Genomic DNA, 25,737 nt, shown 5'->3' on the forward strand with positions numbered 1-25,737 from the left:
GGAAGAAGTCTCACCAAGGCTGCATTTATTTGATAAAAAAAAAAATACAGTAAAAACAGTAATATTGTGATATATGGTTAAAATGTAAAATAACAATTTTCTATTTGAATATATTTTAAAATGTAATGTATTCCTGTGATGCAAAGCTGAATTTTCAGCATCATTCCAGTCTTCAGTGTCACATGATCCTTCAGAAATCATTCTAACATGATAATTTGCTGCTAAATAAACATTTCTATTAAATTTCAAATTTTTCCATATTTTTGAGGAAACATTTGATTCATTTAATGAGGATTTAATTTAATGTCCTTTGATACTTTTCTTTCCTTCTTTCTTTCAAAAATAATTAAATACTGTACAGACCCTAAACTTTTTACATTTGATTTGTCGATTTAGTAGGGTTTAATACACAGACTTCTCTAATACACATAGTAGATGAATAACTTGACTTTACAAGAGGTTGTGCTTTTGCGAACTGGAGCAGGACTAAGGAAAGCATTAATATCATGGGAACTTTACTGTCAGGATCAAAGAGAGCGGCAGGAGTACAGCCAGTATTGTCTGAATATTAGAGAGGAAAGTACGTCCAGCCCTTGACCCTCACTAGCGTCATCCTGGGAGCAGATTGTATTCACAAAGGCATGTTAGTTTCCTCACAGGGGACAGGAACTCACTAAAGCCCATCAAATTGCCATGTCCTAAGCCAGGCTCAGCCACGGCCTTCACTTACATATCAAAAAAGCCGCATTCTGCACAACACTGTCCTGAACAAGTGCAGCTGTGATGCAGTTATGACAACATAATGATTCCCGCACCCCTGGACTGTATTTTCTTTTATTATATACAGAGTCAAAAACTTAAAATAAAAAAATTGGACATTTAAAAAAAAACAAAAAAAAAACAAAAAAAAAAACAATCTATGTACAATTATATACGAAACTCAAGAATATACACACCTCAACTTCCTTCTCTGAGAGCGGAGGTGCACTGCAACAAAAAAGAAGGGGGGGGGGGGGGATATTATTAGTAGGTAATTAACATTTCTATGTTCAAATAATGGATTTATGAGCGTACCAGCCAGGTAAACCTCTGTGCAGTTTGAGCTTGCGCAGCATGATATCTGAAATGCTGGGCATGGCGTCAGGTTTCTCCTCTTCACTGGGAGAGCTTGTGAGTGGACCTGAGAAATGAACCAATCACTAAGATTTAATGCATACATAATGAGTCTATCTTCCAAACCGTGTTTTTGTTTTATACTGAATCACTACGGTACGCCTATAATAGGTGTTTATATTCTGAATATTTTATCCCTGGCGGGACGACAAACGCTGCAGAAAAGTCTCGACGTGACTTGTCATAGACATAAACAGCTCCGGCTACAGTGTTCTTACGCTAAATGAATGCAGTTTTGTTTATTAACCTCTAGTCTGAGCATCAAAAATTACATAATGTACCTTTAAGAGAGCTGTAAAAGAAATTATTACAAGCACTACGTGTTGATTGTGACATACATGTGCCACCTAGTGGTGTAAGAATATAGTTACATTTCAAATGTATTTCAAACAAGTAATATAAATCAGTGTAAAAACAGATCAGTGATACAATAAATCCCATAAAAGTGGGTGACATCTCCGCCCCATGTTCTGGGTTAAAAAAAAAAAAAACGTTAAATGGATAGTTCACCCCAAAATAAAAATCATCATTTACTCACCCTCAAGCTGTTCTAAACCTGTATGAGTTTCTTTATTCTGTTGAACACAAAAGAAGATATTTTGAAGAATGTCAGTAACCAAATGTATTGATTCCATAGTATTTGTTTCATAGTATGGAAGTCAGTGGGGTCCAGCTACTGTCTGATTACCATTCTTCAAAATATATTCTTTTGTGTTCAACAGAAACTCATACAGGTCTGGAACAAATTGAGTAACTGATGACAGAATTTTCATTTTTGGGTGAATTATCATTTTAAGCTCTACTGACAACAGCAGAGAAACAAACTGACAACTTGTGAAACAGCATAGACAATAATGTTGAATAGTCCCTCTGTTTGTAAAAACAGGCTAAAATGTTACATGTTAAAATATACGAAGTATAGTCAAGTGTTCTTCGCATGAGACTATAAGATAAAGGCCTGGCCAGTACTAAACCCTGTAACTTCTGCATGATACATTTGAGATGCCAGAAAGGGACAGTTTACATAGAACTGAATTTTTTTTGGATTAACACATAACCAGAATAATTCATCTGCCTAAAACAGAAGGGATAGTTCATCAAAAAACTTTTAATTCATGCATGATTTACTCTTCTCATGTCCTTTCAGATATGCATAAGTTACTGGTTTCACTTTATTTCGATGGTCCCTTCAACACATTCTGTTGACTATAAGTAATGTTGCACCTACATGTCAACTAACTCTCATTAGAGTATTAGTAGTGTATTAGCAGACTGGTAGGGTTTGGGTTAGAATAACATGTATTTGCAAAGTTACTTATAGTCAGTAGAATGTCTGTTGGAGGACCATCACAATAAAGTGTTAGCAGATATTAAGCAAACAGTCTACTAATACTCTAATGAAAGTTAGTTAACATGTAGCAAAGCTACTTAGTCAACAGAATGTTTAAAAGGGACCATCATAATAAAGTGTCGCCAAATTACTTTCTTTTGTGGAACACAAAAGAAGATATTTTGAGAAAAAAGTCTGAGTTTTATTTGTCCATACAATGAAATGTTGTCTGGACTCCAAAGTTCTTCAAAATATCATATATTGTGTATTGCAAAGAAGAAGCAAGAAAGTCATACAGATCTAGAATGACATGAGGGCAAACAGTATTTTCATTTTTGGGTGTTCTATCCCTTCAAACCAACAATATAAATATATCTGCAAGTAGCCAATAAGGGGCCAAGCAGAGAAGAAGGCACGATAAGTAATGCCAGAATGGCTTCAACATCAGACCAAATGCAACAATGAGCAATTAAAGACATATTAAGATGATTTTAAGCAAAATAGCTAAAAAATCATAAATACAGTCACTATTAATATGATTTAATGGATTATCACTTTCGACCAATAGGTGGTGCTGTGACCAAATTGATGTGTTGTGGTCAGAGTGAGGCGACAATAGGCGCGTTTCCATTACAGATTTGTGCAAAACTTTTGCGATTTTTTCTTAATGTCGACAAAAAACTATTGCGAAATGACGGCGTTTCCATTAACCGATGTTATGCGACTAAAACTTCATTTTTTCCTCTCGCGATCAGTAAAATCATTCCAAAATGGAGGTTTATGTACTAATCCCAGCCACTGCACTAGCCATTATTATTAATCGAAGGAGATGTATGTGTGTTTTCCAAGCATTAATGGTAAGGAACGTCCCTTATACTTGTGAGCGGCACATATGAGGTGTTTCTGGGTGTTTCTCCCTCATATCTGCTTCGAGGTCTTGGTTGCGGCATTTATTTGAGGTTTAGAATCCATTATTGCTGTAATTATTTTGTCTTATATGAATTCTTACGAACTCTGTCTCGTATTCTGTCCAAACACACCGCGTCATCTACGTCAGGTGACCTGTAAAATTTCCATTGCAGTTTTGCGCAATATTTCTTTTTCGAATTGCCTGAAAAACCACCTCATGTGAGCGTAAAACCTTTTTTGCGATAAATGGGAGTTTTTGCGAAAATTACGAGTTTCCATTAAGTGTATTTTCAATTCGCAATTTCAATTTGCGCAATTTGAAGGGTAATGGAAACGCGGCTAATGACACATGCAAACTTTGGTGTCAATATGCCAAAGCATTGAAGACATACAACCTCAGAATATTTTGGCATTATGCCTCAACTTTGTTGATGCGATATACAAATAAGTTTTGTCTATCAACGCGAAATCCATAACTTTTTGCCGGCATGGTCTGAATATGATACCATTCAATTTTGGTGAAAATCAGACCAACGGTCTAGAAGGAGTTCGAAAAAAGTAGGTTTCAAAATGGTGGACAGGATGTTCGGCCGACTATGGCAAAATTGGTATCTATGTTCTCGTCATGACCCAAGGAATCTATTAAGCTGACTGCACCAAAACTGTGCAGGCACTCTCAGGTCATGGTTGTCATAACACACACCAAGTTTGGTCAGAATACGCTAATGCGTTGAGGAGTTATAGCCTCACGTTCATTTTCGCGTGCTCTTCCTCTAATCCGCTCGCAAGTTATTCGAGAAAAGTTTAACGAATCAACTTGAATTTCATAACTTTTTGTCGGCATGGTCTAAAGATGATCTGGTTTAATTTTCGTCAAAATTGGATTTTCATAACAGAAAATGACGTTATAGGGTGCAATCGAATCGTCTTGAGCCAAGGAATCTCTAGCCCGTACGGTTCAAAAGTTAGTAGCATAAAGGTGAGTGAAACTTTGGACAGCTGGTGGCACTAGAGGGATTGAGTTAGAGACTCCAAATTTGGTATGGTGACAGACTGTCCTCTATCTGTTTGCCAAATCTAAAGAATAAAAATAGGAACACTAACGATTACAATAGGTGCCTATGAACCTTTGGCGCTTGGCCCCTAAAATAAGCTGAGTTTATGCACAGACTGACTGAAGATGATCGCACCTCGTTCCTGCTCGGCTGTTTCACTCAGGTCAGGAAGCTTTGAGCTGTAGATGCTCTGGTTACGCACCAGCTTGTGCTCCTAGAAGAGGAATGAAAGCCATAAACCAACTTTCAAAAAGTGATTCCGCTAAATCAGGAACATAACATTCCCTTTATTCTGCCAACTGGGCTTAAATCTCAGAGAAAGCCATAAAAAGGAACATTAAACTATTTAAAAAGCATGGTTATCAGGTTGGCCAAAGACAACAAAGGATTACCTCACGCAAACTGGACAGTTTTTTAACGGTCCCAGGTGGCACAGGGAAGTCCTTGTACCCAGAGGACTTATAAATAGACTCCCTTGATTTGTCAGGGAAGGACAGACTCTCCTCGCCTTTGGGAGCAGCATTCCTCATGTTCATGGAGCCCACCGTGTCCCAGGAGACGGCTCTCATTAGGGGTGGGAAGGCCCCTATTGTTTTGATTTCAGCCGTGCATGGGGCTTGCTGTGTGGGGGGCCGGGGCACGGGTTTGGCGACCCCTGTGGCTGGAGGTTGACTGACACCACGGCCAGGAGTCTCCTCCTTTTTCTGGGATGTGTGTTCAGATTTCGTCCCCTTGTCCATTGCTCCATGATGGTCTGGCTTCTCCTTCTGAACCACGGCGGGATCTCTGGCTGGTACGGTGGTGGCATAACGTGGGGTTAAAGTTCCAGAGGACACCTTTTTTTTCTTGTCGCTAGGCATCCACTCTACTAGCCTCGTGAGGGCCTGAAGCAAAAGAACAAAAGAGTGAGTTTAATGATTAAGGAAAGAACAAGTGCATGAAGTGCATGCTTACAGATGTGTGGCAATTATGTTGTGTTTCTTTTGTGTTCATGTGCGGAAGTCAGCTGAAAAGTGTCTGCAACACATTTTGCTTTCAGTTTTGAGTTTTATTTTGTCATTAAAATTCATGTTAAAGATTAGCTGGTTCCCACTTCTTTCTTCCCCGTACTACCAACTGTTACAATTACATTCAGTTCACACATAAGCATATTATTTCATAATAAGTTACTCTAGTTAGCATAAAATATGCTAATGTGTACTTTAATTTCAGTCGAAAAGTCAGTTTGAACTGTTTGTGCAATACATTTCAACTCAATGTAATGCAGATTTTGTGAGTAAATGCAGTAAAACGTTGTTACTCATTTCACATGTACTACTTTAGACTGCATTAGAAAGGAAAAGGTCATGATGAACTAAATTGGCACTTGATTAACATTATAGGTTACAATAAAAGGAAAAAAGGAGGAAAAGAGGAAAAAATTAAAACATGTTTGCTAATGTTCTTATACCTGAAACACTGAAGGAGGAAGATTAAAGTGAGAAGAGCAGAAGGAATAACATTAGTTACACAAACCTCCTGCTCCGGCTTACTCGTGTCCTCTTGGTCATGGGTAGATGGTACCTCCAGATGCTGACCACATACACAAACAAAAACAACGAAACATTTATCATCACCAAGGGGACACAATATCAACGCTATATAGAAGGGAATTAGAAGTGACTCTCACCTGAATTATGGAGGGACTTGCTGGAGGAGTTGCGAAGACCTCAGGACCTGGTGGAGCAAACAAAACCATTTAACTTAGATCAACCATGGAAAGGGACTGGAATGGAAAGGGAAAGCACAGCATGATACCTAGTTGTGAGGGTGCGGAGAGGGAATTGCTTCTGGATAGTCTGGGGGAGGAGCATGGCGTTGGGTTCGGGGAGAGAGCTGTAACCCAGAGACACCGTTAGCCATTTTTGGACAAAGTTTGGATATTACTTTGCTTTATCTCTTATCGACCTGTGAATATGCTCAAGTCGGTATGCTGTGGCTGGTGTGCAGGATAAAGGAGGAATTTTGGCAGGTGCTCAAGACATTTGAGGACATGCGGACATGATGTTAAAGTCTGATAAGCAAGGAAATCGCAAAAGCTGAAAATAAACAAGCTGCTTCTGAAATAAACATTTCAAGATTGCAACAAAAACATTCACCACTTGGAAGAAGTGTTCTTCATTTTTACTATCAATGGGAAGTTATTTTATATAACCGAGCAATTGTCCAGTTGCTCGGTTGAAAACTTGACAGGCTGTCAGTTACCACAGGATATAGTGTTTACAGTGCTGCATTTTTCAATGGAAGTCTATGGGACGTGACTGAGATAAAAAGATAAAATACACAGTTCTCAAGATATAGAAACAAGACTTAAACATTGTATATGTTAACATGAGACAATCTCTAAATTCCTGTTAAGAAAGCCCATGTAAAACCTAAACATTGTGACTTTTACATGATATGCGCAACTGCCTAGAAAACCACTGCATTACTGAAACTGGAACATTACTGTTGAAGGAAATCTTTTGTTAAAGGTCCACTGAAGTGCCTTGAAACGCACAGCATTATTCAATGTGTTGATGTAATTTCCACTAAAACAGGAAGACAGACTTTTTTTAATTAAAGGTGCAGTAAGTGAATTCTGAGTAACACTGTTGAAAGTGGATCGAACTGAGCACCAAAACTCACTTGTAGCCAATCAGCAGTAAGGGGCATGTCCACTCATGAGGGGGGAGGTGCCTGTGTTGCATAACGTGTTTGTGATTTGGGTTATCAAGATGGGGTGTCATACTTTTGGGTAGGAGCGTGTTTGTTTTGGTGATTTTAAATATCAACAGTGTTTTTCAGAAATCTTACTGCACCTTTGCATTGTAACTTTTTTCACGATCAAATTGCTGCAATTAAACCCCATTTTTGGCTCTTTGTCCTTATACTCTTTATTGAAAAGAGTGTGTAATGGCAATTATATCCACTGTTGGCAATGCTGTTAAAATATATTGTTGCTGAAAAGCTCTCTTCAAACACTGTCTGAAATTGAAGCTAAAAGTTGAGACAATTTTTTTTTCAAGCAGATTTCATGTTCTAGACATACTAACTGTATATAGTCTTGAATGGCAGCAATGAGGTGATACAATTTTTCTCTGTGGTACCGCAGAAAAATGCGTGACCGCTCGGTCGAGTTGACCAGTTAGGGTAAACTGAACTAGACGCTAGCTAGCTCAGCAACACGATCATAACTAAATACATATACAGCCTTCAGAGTAGAGTAGAAGCTTTTATAGATGCAAAGGCAAAGATGCTTTGTAACCAATACAATATCATATCAATAATTTGTTTTATTATATTTCTATTATATACCATTGACTATTTGTCTTGTACCTTAAATTTTATACAGATTGTCACTAGATCTATTGTTTATTATTTGTAATATAATTTAATAATTATTTATTATGTTTTTTTATTATTACCATTATTTTGTTTTGTAGTACTTGTTAATTTATTTAAAATTGTATGAGCTTTTTGGTGTTTGGTGTTTTTAGCACCCAACGGCGCCTTCCAGGCAGCGAGGGGATGGGTAGGTTTAAGGTTGAGGTTAGGGTTAGCCTGGAAGGAGCCATTGGGGGCTAAAAACACCATCGAGCGAGATTTTTATTACATTACGTTGACTGTTGCACTTTTTACAATGCATTTATTGCATGTGTTATAATAAAAACATGTTTTTTTTGTTTTTTTTTTACTAATTCATGGATAATGTTAATGTTTTTATATGAAAAAAACTTAAAACTTCAGTTGCACAAATGAAAAATTCCATTAATGCTTAATACTTGTCAGTTCATGCCGAAAATTTCCCTAATGTGTCCGCTTAGTGAATGGGTCATCTGAAAAAAAAAAAAAAAAAACTGAAAAGTTGCTAAATGAGGTGTCAAGAACACAATTTTAGCAAAAAATATTTTTTTTCCACAAATATTTCTTAGTTTGACTGTTAAAGGGTTATGTCATGATTCCAGTCTTGTGTTCCCCTTGTCTTGTGTGGACTTTTGTTATTTCCTGTTCTGTGCCATGTTTTGTAGTCCTTTGTAGTTTTTCTGTAACGTGTGGGAAAGGACGAAGCGGAGAGAGAATCCACATGCACTACTTTAATAAAACAAACAGGTAATCCAGGGCAAACAACGAAACTCAGGACAGGAACATTTAACAGCAACAACGGCCAACAAACAACAACTGAAGCACAGAGGTTTAAATACACAGGCAAACAAGCTAAACAAGATAACAAGGGGGCGTGGCTAATCAAACACCTGGGGAGACTAATAAACAAGAAAAACTACAAAGGACTACAAAACATGGCACAGAACAGGAAATAACAAAAGTCCACACAAGACAAGGGGAACACAAGACTGGAATCATGACAGGTTAAATGAAGTTTAAATTTAAAGGCCCTCTATGGCCCCCGGTTTGAGAAGCACTGTCCTAACTGGGGTTATGATCTTGTTACCTGTGGGGGAGTCAGAAAGGCTACAGGTGGAGCGTCGGCCCCTGCGCTGCAGGAAGCGATCGCTGACTTTCTTGGCCTGATCGAGCAGCTCCAGATTCTTCTGACGGTCCTCTTCAGACAACTTCAGCTCAGGAAGAGGATCCTTCACCAGGTCTATCACGTGTCCATCATCATCTCAAACACAAATGAGCACACACAACCTAAGCACAGCTGTACAACACACCACCCCGCCAACTCATCTCAGGGGAGAAACAAAGTAAACCAAAATCTAAGTGGAAGCATTTCAGTTATTTTGTACGATTCCTTCTATCACAACCATCCCTAATGTATAATATAAGAATTAATCAAATTCACATAGGGCCAGGTTTTCTAACAGCTTGCGCCAGCGCAAACCCTTTTTTGGCGTTAAAAACTACTGTCAGGATTTAATTAAGGCATGGACACAGTTATTTTTGTGGCTGACCTTATTGCATATACATTTATAGGAATTTCCCTTTCAGATGCAAAATTTATGGGAGGAGAGTATTTAAATGAATCACGCAACATGATTTACTAAGGTTTGCAGTAAACAATTTACTGGTTTTACTGCATATCTTAAACCAGACGCTAATTTGCGCGTCGTCAGTAGATCTAGAGCAGGGTTCACCAATCTCGGTCCTGGAGGGCCGCTGTCCTGCAGAGTTTAGCTCCAACCCCAATTAAACACACCTGAACCAGCTAATCAAGGTCTCATACTAGAAACTTTCAAACAGGTGTGTTGGAGCTGGTTGGAGCTAAACTCTGCAGGGACAGCGGCCCTCCAGGACCGAGATTGGTGAACCCTGATCTAGCGCAGAACCTTCCACTTTCATTAGCACTTTTTGCCCTGTTTAGTAAATCCGGCCCATTGAGTTACTTTACATGACTATTTTTACATTGCATATTATGCCATATGAAAACATAATTATCTCTAAATACTACAAAATATCTAAAACAGAATGTTTACATGTATAGTTGAACATACCCACTGTGGTGATGGGACATGATGATGCAGAGTTTCGGGAGAGACGAGGCCTAGGGCTGTGTGGTCTGACACACACAGATTGAAATCACATTATACCAACACTGAAGAAGTTCACATTCAGCACAAGTACAAACAGTGACTTATTTTAGCAGCTTTTTACAATGATTGAATTACTAAAACTGCTGTTTAAAGGCGATTTTTTTTAAAAGAGATTTTTAGGAATCCTGTAATGGGTCTACGACATCAATACCTGGCTTTCTCCAAAGGACAGGAGTCCTGCTGGCTGACTTGACTTGGAAGCACTATAGCTGGTGGAGTCATGGTTACATTTACTATCTTGCTTTCAACTGGAGCGTACTGCAAAAGAAACACAAGGTTGCTTCACACAGCATCTCTTGGATATGGTGACGACAATTTCTGTAGCATTTTGTAGTGGAAAAAGAAAAGAAATTAAGAGCAAAGTGTGATTCAGTCCTGAGGAAGTATGGAAACTATTCCAACTGTACTGTGCAGCTTTACTTTTTTTAGCCCCTGCAAAGAAAATCTCACACATACCAACTCAAAATACTTAGCTTTATCCCATGGGAAAAACAACATGCTCTGTTAACATTCCCTTTAAGAGAGGAAGTAAAATATTAGTCTTTGCAATCATCCAATCACATGTTTTTCTTTTTTCCAATATTGTGTGATTCTGTAACTACTGTTGATCTACAATTGATCTGTGAAGACTTTTGATCTATTTTTTTTATCTATTTATATATACAGTATACTATATATAATTTATGTAAAAATACTTTCACTGCAGGATTGCAATCTGTTCATAGTTAAAGAATCATTCTATTACAAAAGTTTCATTCTCTGTGTGCAACAAACCCTCTTCGCTTAGCATCAGAAGCGTTCACTGACTGAGATTTACAACATGGCACATAACATCAAGTGCTATCATACTTTCAAGAACTATAATGCAGCGCTAAAGTCCTTGCTGTCGTTCGGTACAGAGTGGAAGCTTTATTTGTTTGGCTTTTATTCTCGGATTAGATAACTGAAGTGTAATATGATTTTAAAGAGTGGTCTTATCCGAGTCCCAACCTTTTAAGAGTCACTGCATGAGTGGATTGAACTCACTCAAGAATAACACAATGAAACAACAACCCCTGACAGGCTTTAATGTTCAAACAGTCTGTGGTCTCCAAAAGAAAAACAGAACAGTAAATCCTGCTTGAGTCCTGAAGCTTGTCTTCAGTGGAGCAATAGTTCTTCTCACTCACAGGCCATGACCGAAACATTCGTAACTGCTTAATGTGACATTAGGATTTCAGATACCAGTTCTGGCATTAGGGTACTGATAATATCTGAATCCTAACTGAGAGTGGAATGTTGTCTTTCAGGAAAAGATTAGTGTTTACAGTACTGCATTTTCAATGGAAGTCTAAAGAAAGATTACACTCATTTTCTTCCTCCTCTGCTGAACCAGGGATTGTATGTCAGAGGTGAGGTGGTTAGTGCACGTGTTTGAAGGAGGAAAGACTGGGCACATTTTATATGTGGTGTCTTAAACCTCTAAGTATTTACATAAAAAAAAATGTTTGGTAGATGTGTTCATGTTGTCTGGCAAAACACTTTGGTAATACTTTATTTTACAGTGTCCTTGTTACGTTACATGCACTTACCATAGTAATAACAGTAAATTATGCATAATTACATGCAACTAACCCTCAACCAAATCCTAATCCTACCCTAACCCTATAGTAAGTGCATGGAGTTAATAGTTAGTTAGTTAATATTACTCAGTGCTTAACTATATAATTACACTTTTGCTGGATACGGGTAAGGTTATAGGGACAGGTTTGGTGTGGGTAGGTTTAAGGGTAAGTTAAGGTGTAAGGGTCGGGACAGTGTAATTATAGATGTAATTACAGAAATTAAACACAGCTGTAATTACATGTAGGCATTTGTAAATACAAGTACAATGTAAAAACATGTATGTATGCAATAAGTGCATTGTATCAAATTATTTATTTTAAAGGTTAGTGCATAGTAGTTGAAAGACACTTAATATAAAGTGGGACCAGTCATTTGTGTGGCACAGTATTATAAGGTAAGGGGGGATAAAATTGCTTCTTTTTTCTTTTTTATTAAACAGTGCTTTACTGAACAAACTATGGTTCTGTTTTAAAATAAAAAAATCTTTCATTGCAACGCACTCTTCGTACTGCAGTTTATGGTGCTGTTGTAAATGGAGGAATAGATTTGAAGTGCTTTCACTTTTGAATGCTAAATATTTTAGCGAAATGTATATTTTAGTCAGAATTATTACACTCTGTCTGTTTGACGTGCATGTGTGTGTCGGTGCTCTTTCAGTGAAGTCTGTGAAGTTGGATGAGCCTTTTTGTAAAATGGAAAAACTTTCTAACATTTACAGATAAGGTACAGTTTTATGTTCTCATGATCAAAACTTGGGATTGTGCACTTTTCCCGCAGCAGCTCACTGTTCTCCATTATTTTTTAAATATGTTCATGACATCAAAAAATATTGATATAAATATTATGTCAGGGTTTCAAATTATGTATTATAAGTTCAGCACATGCAGTGATAAAAACAATGCTGCATTCATTCGGTACAAATGTGAGCAGAACTAAAAGATCCGTACCGTAAATCTTTGGTTCAAAAACATGTACCGTTACACCCCATAGAGGTCAGATTGGGTCTGTTATATCTCAAATACTGACATGAGTTTGAGATGGGACTGTTTGACCAACCAGTCAGACAAAGGACAAGAAACAATGGGGAAAGGGGGGTTGAGAGTTAGAATAAAAAATTGACACACAACTTTACTGGAAACTCAGGCTTAAGGCCTGTTCACACCAAGACAAATATTCAGTATGAAAATTTGGTGTGATAAACAACTTATATTGGTCTGTTCAGACCAAAATGAATATTTGCATGCCATAAATCCTACAAATTTCTTTTACAGAGAAGTGTCCTAATCTCTTTTCATCGCACTGTGAATAAAGCTGGCCAACCAATAAAGGCCGTGACAGACCAAACCGACAGCAAAGAACAATCAGTAATGAAAGCTGACTGTGTTGTTGATTCGCGTCGTCTGTGCCTTGGACCGGAAAGTTGCGCTTGAACAACGCAAAGACTAAAGACAACGGCCAACTAGCAGGAAATAACTGTCTATACCAGCAGGTGGCAGCAGTCTATATCAGTCATTCAAAAAAGAAAACCGAAACTAGGGCCCTGTTTACACCTGGTATTAAGATGCGTTTGGGTCGATCGGATCACAAGCTGACGAGGGAGACACATTCTCGTTTACACCTGGTGTTTTTTTCATACTCTTTTGTCCACTTTCAACCACTTCTGTCCTGATTTCTTCGAGGGGAGGGTCTATAGGCGGGTAAATTAATTTGTTTTTTTCAGATCTTTCGATCTAATGGACAAAATAAGCTCACGCAATTTACATATGAACACGCCGGGACTCCGGGAAAACATACGGAGAGCAGCAGTTTTCGTTTCTGCTCTGAAGCCGCAAGACCGAGCCAAACGTGGTTAGTGCATGTTAGAAATCAGGAATGGTGAAAGAACAACACACCACAAAAACTGATCTGACAGATGCTAAAGAAAGGCCAGACTTTGGCCGGTGTGTCATGGCCTTAAGATTCACACTTGCCCAGAGACACAGCTGTTATATAAAACTATGACTTGGTGGCATTAACGATTTTGCTAAGCTACAGTGAATAGCACAGGAAGTATCTGGTACCAGCTTTCTTGTCTCTTGATCACCATAGCAAGTGCATCTGAACGCCTGTCTGAAAAACATGCAAATACTGTTCGACTTCCTTTCTTCTCCATGACAAGTGGATGCCAGAAAGTTGTACACCGCTGCCCATCTGGTTTTCCTGCATTGATCTGAATAGACTGAATGTTGGTGTGAGATACCTTTTAAATGGAAGCAACATAATGTGCCCACACAATATATCAGAACCCATGCATCTATCCTCCCAGAAGTGCCATTACTACATATCTTTAGACATTTCCTACAGTGAAAAGCCTGATCTGGACCTGAGATGAAATGAAAAGGCGTCACGGCTGTGATGTGAAAAATATAGTTAGACTCACTGTGGAGGGCGAGCTGGATGTACTGTCGAGCTCCTCTGGGGAGTCTTCCTCTTCCTCGGGCAGGGTGGGCATGGCAGGGGTGAGAGGGGGTCGAGAGCGTGTGTGGGGGAAGATAAAAGGGGTGACAGACTCTGTCACGAAACTATGAGCTCTCTTTATTGGAGTTTGCTCACCCTGTGAGTGTGTGAACTGACATACAGCAGATGGGTCCTCTTGGTCCTGTACAGACACACAACACAACACATAAAAAAAACTATTTTATACAGTCTCTTACAAAACAGAACTGTTTGTGGCAGTACCGTTGTACATTGATGGTAATCTGCTACTGAATGATTGCCATATTCGGTAGCACTTTATTTTACAGTCCTGTTGCCCATGTGCATATGTACTCATTATAGTAATTGCAATAACTGGGTTATAACTAGGTATTAACCCTGAACCTATACCTAAACCTAACCTTACCACATGTAGTTACCTTATATTACCAGTACTTTCTTAGGCAAGTACACTGTAAGTACAAGTAAGTGCACATACTGTAAAATAAAGTGCAACCTGATATTCATTTATATACTACTAAACTCCAAGGTACCTCAATGAAAACAATCAAATAGCGAAAGGCCGCTTAGCCTGATTAAACGAATGACACTTAGCCATTCTGACAGCTCATAAGCCTAGCTTTTTTAATGGAAAAGTTCCTATTTCTGTTGAATTTTTTATGTGATTACTGCATAAAAAAAATACATAAAATGAGTGTTCATTTCATGCCTCTCATTTGCTGTGTTTAAACTGTATTATGTATATTTTGGCATTATATACTATCGGCCAACATGCTCACTAAATTAGTGGTTCTCAGAAGGGCTGACAAACTTCAAGGGAGTCTTAAAATTAATTAAAACTAGTGCAAAATGCCCGTGCAAAAAAAAGTTTTTAAGTGTGTTTTTAGTAATTGTTGGTTTGGTGTGTTTGAGTGCACATTGTACACAGCAAAAGTTCAGTGACATTTTTATTTGTGCATGGTAGAAAGCACACAGTGAACTCTGAGAAAACGCTATGCTTGAGCAAACAGTTTGTGCATAGGCAACTACAAATGATGCCCGTGAAAGAGACTGTGAACGCATTGAAAAGGATATGTTTAGTTGGTGAATAGCATAGGCTACTATTACACAGTAGCAATAACGTTAAGCGCACCAGAATGAAATATAATATTCAGAAGTAAACAGCATAGCTGACTTACAGATTCAGTTAACATCCACAAATGAATAAGCGTGTCGATTCAGGGAGCAGAACAAAGTGCCCGTGCAAAATCAGTTTTTGTGAGCTGATCGCCGTTAAAAAAGTTCAGGAGATATTTCTTAGCGATGGCTGATTTCAACAGTTTCAATATGATAAAAAATAACTTTTATATTGATTCAATGGATTAATTGCATTTTGAAAAAAAAAAAGTGTCATGAATTTATTGCATTTTTGGAAAAAATATATAATAAATTTTTTATAATAAATCTTTGAAAATCAAAATCTGGATTAGAATTTTTTATGTTATTATAACCTAAAGATGCTATGTGAAAGTTTGAAACAGAAAATAGTGGTTCTCATCTTGCCACTTTCTTGGTAAAGAAAACACATTTTTACTCAAATTAATCAAAATGGATTTATCACGTTCTGGAACCAAACTATAATATTCAGAAGTAAACAGTGTAGCTGACAGAGTGTTTTATGTCAGAATGTTTATTTTTAAACCACAACCTTCTTGGGGCTTCTTTGACCGATACAACCCTCTAATGTCAGAATGTTTATTTTTAAACCACAACCTTTTAAAAATGATATATTGAACGATATCTTTTGCATTTCTCATCCAAACAACGTCAAACTTGGCACTGCACTTACTTGTGCCCGTAGCAAGACACCTGTCGAGTTTGAAATCAATCGGACTAACGGTTCGTGAGATATGCGAATAACAGACATACAGACAGACAGACAGACATTTCTGTAATTTATAGATAGAGAAGACAAAACAAGCATTAAAAAATGCTTATTTTAATTTCACCCCTTCAACAACTCATATTGGTGAATACCTGTAACACCAAGAGAACACCAAATAATAACAGTAGTATAACTACATCAATTTTTTTTTTTTTTTTTTTTTACATTAAAAATAATATATTTGGTTATTTGTAAAGGAACCTCTTAACCACAATGTAAAACTACCTATCTTCAAGGCAAAATGTATGCATGTTTCCCCCTCTGGCATTTGTCCTATCACAAAGCCCAATCTTTTGTTCCTGCCTCCCTAATAGGTTCAAGAGGAAATGTTTCCCTTAAGCAAAGTAACAGTTACTGATGGCATCTTATACAGAGTACAAACCTACTCCTACAGTGATTAGGCCTAGTGCCAGAAGGGTCAACATCAAGAGACGAATAAAATCTTCTTTGCAGAATAAATGTGTGAACAACATCAACAGTGAAGCACTTGCCTATATTACCCCTAACATCTTATCTCTACCATAAACACACGTCTAAAAATATCCATGAGTCATTAATGCAGAAAATCACAATGGGGCTTGCAGTTTCAATTGTGTAAAGCCATTTGTCTCTCGAGTTGTATAAACACAGCTTGGTCACAAGATACAGATCGAGGAGAAAGGAGACTCCTCCATTCTCCCAAAGGAATGCATTCCATATTCGTTTAAATCCATTCTCATCTCATCTAAACGCTACCAAAGCTATCTTTGGCTTCCTGTACACCCAAACAAAATAGGAGACAATTTCAAAGACAAATGCTATTTTAGTGAATGTCTTATAAGGGAAGAGAAACTGTACAGTGTTTACATGTTGTGAAAGGCAGAGAGTCATTATAATTGTAGAGGACCTGCATCACTCATCCCACACATCTCCATAACATTGAAATCCTATTAATGACTAATGAAATCATGCTGGTATTCAGAGGTGTTCTGAGTAAGTTGATGTGTTGTTGCCATGATGTTGGTTACTTTCTGGATCAAGTCAAGTCGAAATGGACAGGTTTCCACCAAGTTTGTGAATTTTATTTATAGGAACAATTAGAATTCTGAAAAAGCCATTTCTGATAAAACAGTGTTTCCATCCAGTGGGTTGAAGAGAACAAAACAGTAATTTCTAGAGAGATTGATGCAGAATATAAAGGCAAATGGAAGTAAAAGATTCTGTGGCTTATTTGTTCAATATAATAAACTATTTGCAGCTTGGAGTTTGCACAGAAAAAGTTCCCATGAACCTTCTGTTTGTTTGCAAGCAATCTGCAGTATCTCCATACTCTTTGAATACTCCAAAGTCTTTGAATTCAGAATTCTTTGAATCAGAAACAACCAGAGGAATATTTCAGATGCCATGCAAAGATGTTGGTCAGTTTCATTAGCCGCTTTCACACATACAGACTTTACTGGTAAATTACCGTTAAGAGATCATGGGCCCTATCTTGCACCCAGTGCAATTGACTTTGTACACCGACGCATGTATCATTCCTATTTTGCACCCGATGCACAGCGGACTTTTCCCTCCACAGACGCACGTCGGTAAACTAGGAAATGAACTTGCGCTCCCGGGGGCGGTTCAGCAAAAAGAGGCGGCGTGTTCCGGCGCAAACGTTACCTGGTGCTATTTTGCAGTTTCAGAAAACAATTCCGCCACAGACCAGGAAAAACCTAGTCTAAAGTCAGTGGCGCGTTCAGATGCTATTTTAAGGGTGCATGCTTGGCCATAATGTAGCGTGTGCACAACGCACATACACTTTGCTTCTCTCATCTACACAGATGCAGATGTTGCCATTTTTGCAAACCATACATAATTACAAGGAAAAATATTCCACACGAGGGAAATCATTGTTGTGTCCATGAAGATGTGAAAAACATAAGCATAAATCTAGCTTACACATTTACCCAAATTATTATACGCCTGTTTAACCGAAGCTAATTTGGGTGGGTTTCTCCATCCCCATACAATGTCACTTCTCTGTCTTTTACGGCCCTGGCGAGAACGTCGGTCTCCTCGGCTGTGAACCGCTCCTGGCGTGCGCCTGGCAAATCCGCCATTATAATAGCAATCCGCCATGGAACAAGCGCGCCTGCTCTTAAAGGGAATGTGAGATGATGCTCTGATTGGTTTATTTCACGTTACGCCCAAACCACACCTATGAGTAATGTAGCTAGACCAACCCATTTTAGATTTGCGAGATCCACCCACAAAGTTACTTGCGTTTCGCGTTTGATACTTGCGTTTCAGATCGTTAAAATGGCCTTGTTCCTAGATTACAGGTGTCTAATCATGCTCCTGGAGGGCTAACTTCCTGCAAAGTTTAGCTCCAACCCTCCCTAACACACCTGCCTGGAAGTTTATATGAAGTACCTGAGAACCCTGATTATTTGTTTCAGGTGTGTTTAATTGGGGTTGCAGCTAAACTCTGCAGGAAGGTGGCCCTCCAAGAACAGGATTGGACACCCCTGTCTTTGATCATACAAAAACACTCACACCCCTCCCTTAATTAGCAGAATATGAGAACCAAAACACTGGAAAGGATGCAATCCTTAAATGGGAAAAACATTCTTGAGTTCAGGTTAAAAGCAGGAAAGAGAATAACAGGTTTTTGCCAATTGATTCCAAAGGTGTAATGGACATTAAATGAAGGAATTTTCAGTAAACAATGTGTTTTTATCAGTTAATACATCCAAGGTGCACAGCTCTTTGTGGACACTGAATCAGTACCAGATAAAATGATATGGTTCAACAATGTGTTTGATAATAATGGATATAACTCACCCCTGGAGTGTCAGTGAGATCCACAGATTGGACACTCTTAGATGTGTCCGAGTCACTTGTTTTGGGTTCCTCTTGAGTCTCACTGTTCCCTGTCCTTGCTTGACTCTTTCCACTGTACTCAGATTCCTCTTGACTCCTCCCAATGCAATCTGACTCCTCAGCTTCCTCTTGACACCTCCCGGTATCCTCTACTTGGTTCTCCCCTGGTGAACTGAATCCTTGGTTATCCCAACCGTCCGCTGACTTGGAAGACGGTCCTTGTCTCAAAAGTTTTAAGGCCTCTGTTCTAACACTACAGTCTGATTTTTGGCACCTCCCAGAACTCTCTGTTTGTCCTCTGCTGTTTTGTAGCTCAGTTCCTTGACATCCAGCCTCTTCTTTATCCGGACTCCTGCACTTTTCCTTGTTTGAGGCTGAGGTGCTCCCACTGGCCTCTGACTCTTTGAAGAAGCTGTCACTGCTTGCTGGCCGGTCTAAACTATAGGAAAATAATAAACAAAAGTCACTAGTGGGAATATGACCTATTCAATCCAGAACAACACAACATAATAATATACTACTTATGAATGAAAATGTGAGTGGTATGTGCCCATACCAAACCCAGGTGTTTGCAGGACGTTGCCAGGGTGTTTTGGGGTACTGTGAGATGCTTATTAACTAGGATGTTTAGTGGTTACTAGGGTGTCCTATTGGTTGCTTGTTAGTTATTATGTTGCCCTGAGAGGTTGCTTGGTGGTGTTTTAGAGTCTGCAAAATGAAGATTGATGTGTTCTGGTGACAATGCTGGGTAGTAACTAATTATATGTAATTTGGATTACGTAATCAGATTTCAAAAATTAAATACTTTTAATTATATTAAATTACATTTTAAAGTACTCAAAATCAGACTACAGTTACATTTTTATTGATTCATATTTTCTTCTTTTAAATTTTCCTTTCTGTAAGTTCGTAAAGGATATAATTACATGGAAAAGTGAGAGGCCACAAAACATTAACAAATAAAATATTTAATCATATATTTAAAATATTTAATTAATTCAAGTTTTATTTTCTTATAAAATAAATAAAAATAAAGTTGTTTTTTTTAAATAAATACAAAACTATTTATTGTAGTTCCTCCACCAAAACCCTGACATAATGTAATGTTTAATGCACTTTATTAATTTTTTCCACATATTTTTTTCTTCTTTTTCTTTGTAGTTTTATATAGGGGTGTAACGATACCCTAATTTCACGATTCGATACATATCACGATACTGAACTCACGATGCGATATTATTGCGATACTCCAAGACATATAATATAATATAAATGTACTGTTGATTAAATGCTAAATTTGATATAACATTGTGGATGTAAATGAATAGGCTTGGACAATGGTGACACCAGGGATAAATATATTCATGATTCTGAACCTGAAAATACAGAATTATTTTACACGAATATGCTTGAACTCTGTCACTGGCTAGATATATTTAAAATAATGTAGGCCACTTTTTACTGGTAACATAAGACTTATAAGCATTATCCCATACTAATATTCCCCCATTATTATACATTATATTCAACGTAATATATTGTAGTTTAATGTAGTACTGACTCTGAAAACTTAATTTTTATTTTGGGTGAACTATCCACGATACATATTGTTGCATTTTTGTATTGCGATATATTGTGACACGATATATTGTTACACCCCTAGTTTTATACCAACATGGTGCAAGATTAACTTATTCATATACATTTATTCTGGTCCCTAAATATTTGTACATATACAGCAAAATAATAGTGGATGGAGACATTTCCTATTGCATTACCCAAGAAGAGTGTGTCCTTGGGGTTTTTGGTCAACGCTAAAAGTTGGGAGTCCAAGTAATTTATTGGGGCCACGGTGGGTGACAGTATAAACTCTGGTTCCTGCACAGTCTCACCTCACGCTGGATCATCTTGGTGTGAGGATTTTACATAAACACACACAAGCCTTGTCCTGTAAGAGGTAGAGGAATGTAAACACTGACCCAGCTACATTCTCCTGTCTGTTGTGTGGCGTGGGCTCTTCACAAGCTGACGGTTCCGGCAAGGAGCTCTTATTACAGAGTAAAGCAGGACTCTTCAGGCTTATCGCTCCCACAGATGGAAGATCTGACGGAGAGGAACCAGTAATGTTAAGCAGACAAAGAGATGTCTCAAATACCTCAATTACCCCCATTACACTTATTTTTCCTAGAGAGCAATCAAATTGGTATTGAGACTCTTGCAATCTTTTCTACTGTGAAGAAGATATGTGTTGCCTCTAGAATTTACAAGAAATATCCGCTATATCCGTCTCAAACTGTGGTAAAATTTGCAAAGACACCAAATTCTGCCATCAAAAGTCAGAGATTTCAATATGAACTCAAACATCAGATTCTTCCAGACCAAACAGCTCTCTACTCTTACTGTATGCCAATAGTCACGTTTATTATTTTAGATAAAACATCTGAGGCAAAGTTACTTATTTGAGTCATAACTGAGAACACCTGAGCTATGAAAGAGCAACCTCTGAGCAACACAGCCAAACACAGTTAGGACAGAACATTGTAATGGCTTTCAGATATTACCTGTAGACACGAGCTCAGAACAATCACTGACAGTGCGTTTCAGCCAAAGCTCAGATGGTGAACCAGAGTCCTGAACTAGTCCTGGGTTTTTGCTGACCTTAACGGAAAAAAAAACACACAATATACACATATTCAATGATGATTTTATGCCAGATGAAGTTCAAGAATCTTTCCTCTGTTCTGCTGTACTCTGTGTTTTATTAGCTTATCAGAAAAGGCCATTCAAAATATCACTGACATTTAAAAGTGATGAAATCAAAAAGGATTTCCTTAACACTTTGACTAAAATTAGAGAATGTTCCTTCGTTCTGAGAGGAAGAGATAGTGGTTTTAAATGCACAATATAAGAACAGTCTTTTCCACAATCTACACAGGACTGATGATTTATATTGGCTTGATTTTTATGGGAATGAATCATGTTTTGCGATGAAACATACTTGACAAGAGAGTTTCACAGTTTCAAAAGCACATAGTCATCTTTTCCTATTCACAGGAAAAAAGAAATCCCAAATGTGGTCTCAAATGTTTCTTTAAGATAGCAATGTGATTGAATGGAGACTTTTTCTTAAATTCCGGCTCTTGAGTTTTTTCTCCTGAAAAACGATCCCAGTAAATCTTACGTGTCTCCTGTAGCGTTTCAGCAAAGATCTCAATAATGCCTCAAACGTGCTCAGATTTGCCAATATTTCAAAGTCTGCAACAAAAACTCAATGATTTAAATGTAAACTGAAACATTTCCAATAAATTCTTGTGCCATTCACAATCATTTTATAACTCTATACTCTTACTGCAAAAATGTACGAATTACCCGTACTGCTAACATATAAGAAAATAAAAAAACTACATCATGTCTCCTTCTATGAAATAGCAAACTCTGAGCAATAAAATCAGACCCAGACAGCAACATAGTGTCGGCCCAGATGGAATCCACGTGTACCAGATGTGGGCCGGATCTGGGCCGACACTATGATGGGCATCTTGCACATCATTCTCCAGACATGTTGAGCTCTGGTGGTCATGTGGATTATGAAGGTTCAAGTCCAGCCTGCAACATTTGTCACTACTTTTCACTCTCCACTATCTATTTTTACCCAACCATTCAGAGGTTTGGGGTCAGTATGATGATTGAAAGAAAGAAATTAATACTTTTATTCAGCAAAGATGCATTACATTGATCAAAAGTTACAGCAAAGATATGCATTGTTACAAAAAAAAAGAAAAAAAGAATTGCTGCTCCTCTTAACTTCTCTATCCATCAATGAATCCTGAAAAATATTTATCACGGTTTCCACAAAAATGTGCAGCACTAAAATGTGACACTAATGGCGGCTGCAAATCCAGCTTTGCATCACAGGAATAAATTACATTTTAAAATGTATTAAAAAACAGTTGAAATTATAATAATATTTCACAATATTACTGTTTGATCAAATATATGCAGCCTTGGTGAGCATTAGAGGCTTCTTTCAAAAACACCCCAAACTTTTGTATGGTAGGGTCCAGAGAGGGTCAGGTTCAATGTCAGCCTTGCTTTCACCTCTTTAACAATATCATAATAACCAAGACTATCACAAGAATATGGTAAATCTGAGATGGTAGGGCACTCTAAATGATTTCAGCGATCATCAGTCGTACAGGGAGGCCAGAGACAGCAGGAGTCCAGGAGCCGTTCCCCTGCAGAGCATGACATGCAGATTAATATTGCAGTGTAATCGAATCACCCTGATTATTTCCTGCTGGCCATGAGTCTATTTGTGAGCTTTCTCTCTCTCTCTGTGGTCAGTGAAGGCTCTCTTCTCACTGACTGGTTCTATTTTTAATTGACCTTTGACTGTCACCGCTAAGAGCTCAACTCGTATAAATTTTGGGGAGGATGGAAGGCCATCTCGGTGGCAAGTCTCTCCGGGGCCCTGATGACCTCGGCGTTACCTCATGGCAAAAGCTCTGACGCGGCTGCATGAGAAAAGTGCATGTTCTGCCCCGCTCCCTTCACCGGTTATGTAACACAGAGATAGTGAGCCAGATTTGCTGAAAGTTTGGTTGCGTGAAAGAGGAAGTGGTTGCTATACAGTCACTGTAAAAGGTTTGAGAAAGAGGCGATTCTGGTGAGCATCACCAAAAACCTGCCAAGAACAGCAACGAACTGGAGAAACTGGATTTCTTAATTCTTTTGGTGCACAAAAGAAAAGCGTGGACTGATAAAGGCCATTTTCTGAATTTCACCTTTGCAACATCTTTTGAGAGAGATGGTGAAGAATACAATGGGGTGAAAAGTATGGGACCACTAGTGGAAATGCATTTTGGATTTAGTTTTTTAATTGAATATACACTTTCAGCATGACAATTTAAGTAAAAAGTTGTCACGAATTCTAGAATATTGTACACTGAAGAGAATATTGAATAAAAAACTATATTTTACATCAAAGAATGAACCTAAGGGGGGACATGACACTATTTTCAACTAAAAATGTTAAACTTTTTATGCATTTTAGCCATTCATTTACACGACAACGGCTTTTTGGGGGCATGAAAATGCTAACTTTTGAAAATGGGATTCAAAGTGTAAGTTTTTTGAAAACTATACTGTTATAGTCTCTGTGTAAACTAAAACACTTTTGTAAATTGTAAAAACGGTGACGTCATGCGCATGTGTATTATGCATTAAGTCTATAGGTGTGTAGTGTTTCTTTACACTATGACAATAGTGTCGTCAGTATGAACAAAGGAAATACTTTTACATTTTTAGTACATCGTTGTCGTGTAAACGTACCCTAAATACACCGGGTTAAATCAACAAAACTAAATGTAATGGTTAGATCAGGAATAAATTAAGGTTACCCCTTTTTTCAGTGTACTACTTGGTTTATTTTTTTAGCTTTAATGACAGCAGCATGCAATCTGACATAACGTTTGTGTAAAATCTGATGATCATGTTGTCCTGCATGATTTAAGCATCAGTAGCTTGAGCTTCAGTGGAAACAAGAACATCTGACCATCTGGAGTCACATGATCAATGTCACAAATACACAAATATGCATATTTAATCAGTGACCTAGAAATAGTGCAGAATCTAAAACTTTCTTTAAATTAGATGATGATTGAATGGCAGATTTCAAATGTGGTCTCAGACTTTTTGTATGCATGACAAAAATGTGTCAATTTTGTACATCATAAAAGTGCATTTCAGGCCATCAGATTCCACATTTTAATACACTAAATATTATCACACCTCCCAGGAAACCATGTTGTGTACTTTAAATGCTTCTCTCTGGAAGTGTCCGCCGCAAGCTCTTGTCTCAAGAGAAAATCAATCCATGCAAAGAAAAACTTGCTGAAACTCTACCTGACTGGCCAACAGTGGTGAAAGATGCTCTCTCAACAGCACACTATTTCCTTCAAAGCCCTCTTTGTATTTGTGCTGTTGATATTTTTCCTCAAAGCTCCACAATCGTCAGCGTCCTCTCTCTTTTCCTCTCCCTGACTTTTTTCCCTGCACCAGCCTTCCTGTGACTCCTGGGAGCTTTGACCATTTAAGGAGAAGCCTTCTCATGCTTCTCCGGGCTGCTACTGCAGTGTGTATGTGTATGTGTGTGTGTGCGCGCCGGTTCGCCTGATGCTCCAATGAGCTGCAGATGAAGAATGAGCCTGTCCTTCTCAGCCTGTGTGTTTTGGACATCTGCCTCTTTCTGATTTAGATTTAGTTCCTTCAATTTTATGAGGATGAGCAGGAAACTGGTTTGTCTTCGGCACCCTGTAATCTACATTCTTTCCACTAATGAACACACACACAAGTTTAACAAGAAGCATCTGAACTTCAGCAAAAACATGACACTTCAGAGGAAGTGAATATGCAAATATCGTGTGACATCTACCTGCATTAAACCAGCTGCTTTACAGAACATAGACTCGGTGCTTTGACAAAGCTACAGAAAATATGAATAAATTATAAAGTAAAGTCTTCAAACATTCAACATTTTTACGTTTTCTAAAGAAAATGTGAGATTGGCGTCATGCTGTAATGTTGTGGATGACTGCCTGTGTGTTGTTATGTGGTTGCTAAAATGCTCATGCTGGTTTATAGGGTGTTCGAGTGGTTTCTAAGTGGTTGCTTATCGGCCCAAGGCACAAATCTTCCTATTCCGGTCCCTAAATACGACTCAGGTTCCTCCTTCAATGCAAGTCTTGAATTTTATCTACCAGAGAATTAATATTGGAGTCCTACTTTTTTTAGTCCATGATTATAAGAGAGAAAATTCTCATTAGTAACAAGAAAAGATAAACTATT

At 38.1% G+C, this 25,737-nt stretch overlaps 1 protein-coding gene across 5 annotated transcripts in view; it reads right to left on the reverse strand.

Annotated features, from left to right (window-relative positions):
* Positions 1-25,737, reverse strand: part of mrvi1 (murine retrovirus integration site 1 homolog) — a 44,039-nt gene that overhangs the window by 10,918 nt on the left and 7,384 nt on the right. For 3 of the 5 annotated variants that reach the window (XM_084108893.1, XM_084108894.1, XM_084108892.1), the window contains exons 4-17: positions 21,453-21,549; positions 20,871-20,994; positions 18,853-19,330; positions 14,065-14,283; positions 10,192-10,298; positions 9,942-10,006; positions 8,939-9,112; positions 6,265-6,342; positions 6,137-6,183; positions 5,983-6,039; positions 4,860-5,351; positions 4,603-4,681; positions 1,075-1,180; positions 957-987 (exon numbers count right to left, since the gene is read on the reverse strand). In XM_084108893.1, the coding sequence (XP_083965019.1) occupies positions 957-987; positions 1,075-1,180; positions 4,603-4,681; positions 4,860-5,351; positions 5,983-6,039; positions 6,137-6,183; positions 6,265-6,342; positions 8,939-9,112; positions 9,942-10,006; positions 10,192-10,298; positions 14,065-14,283; positions 18,853-19,330; positions 20,871-20,994; positions 21,453-21,549 (2,154 nt within the window). The remainder of the gene's footprint in view (positions 1-956; positions 988-1,074; positions 1,181-4,602; positions 4,682-4,859; positions 5,352-5,982; positions 6,040-6,136; positions 6,184-6,264; positions 6,343-8,938; positions 9,113-9,941; positions 10,007-10,191; positions 10,299-14,064; positions 14,284-18,852; positions 19,331-20,870; positions 20,995-21,452; positions 21,550-25,737) is intronic. The other 2 variants (XM_084108896.1, XM_084108895.1) reach the window with 1 other exon arrangement.

This window comes from Abramis brama (genome assembly GCF_963993115.1).
Source record: "Abramis brama genome assembly, chromosome: 3".
Taxonomy (NCBI): Eukaryota; Metazoa; Chordata; class Actinopteri; order Cypriniformes; family Leuciscidae; genus Abramis; species Abramis brama.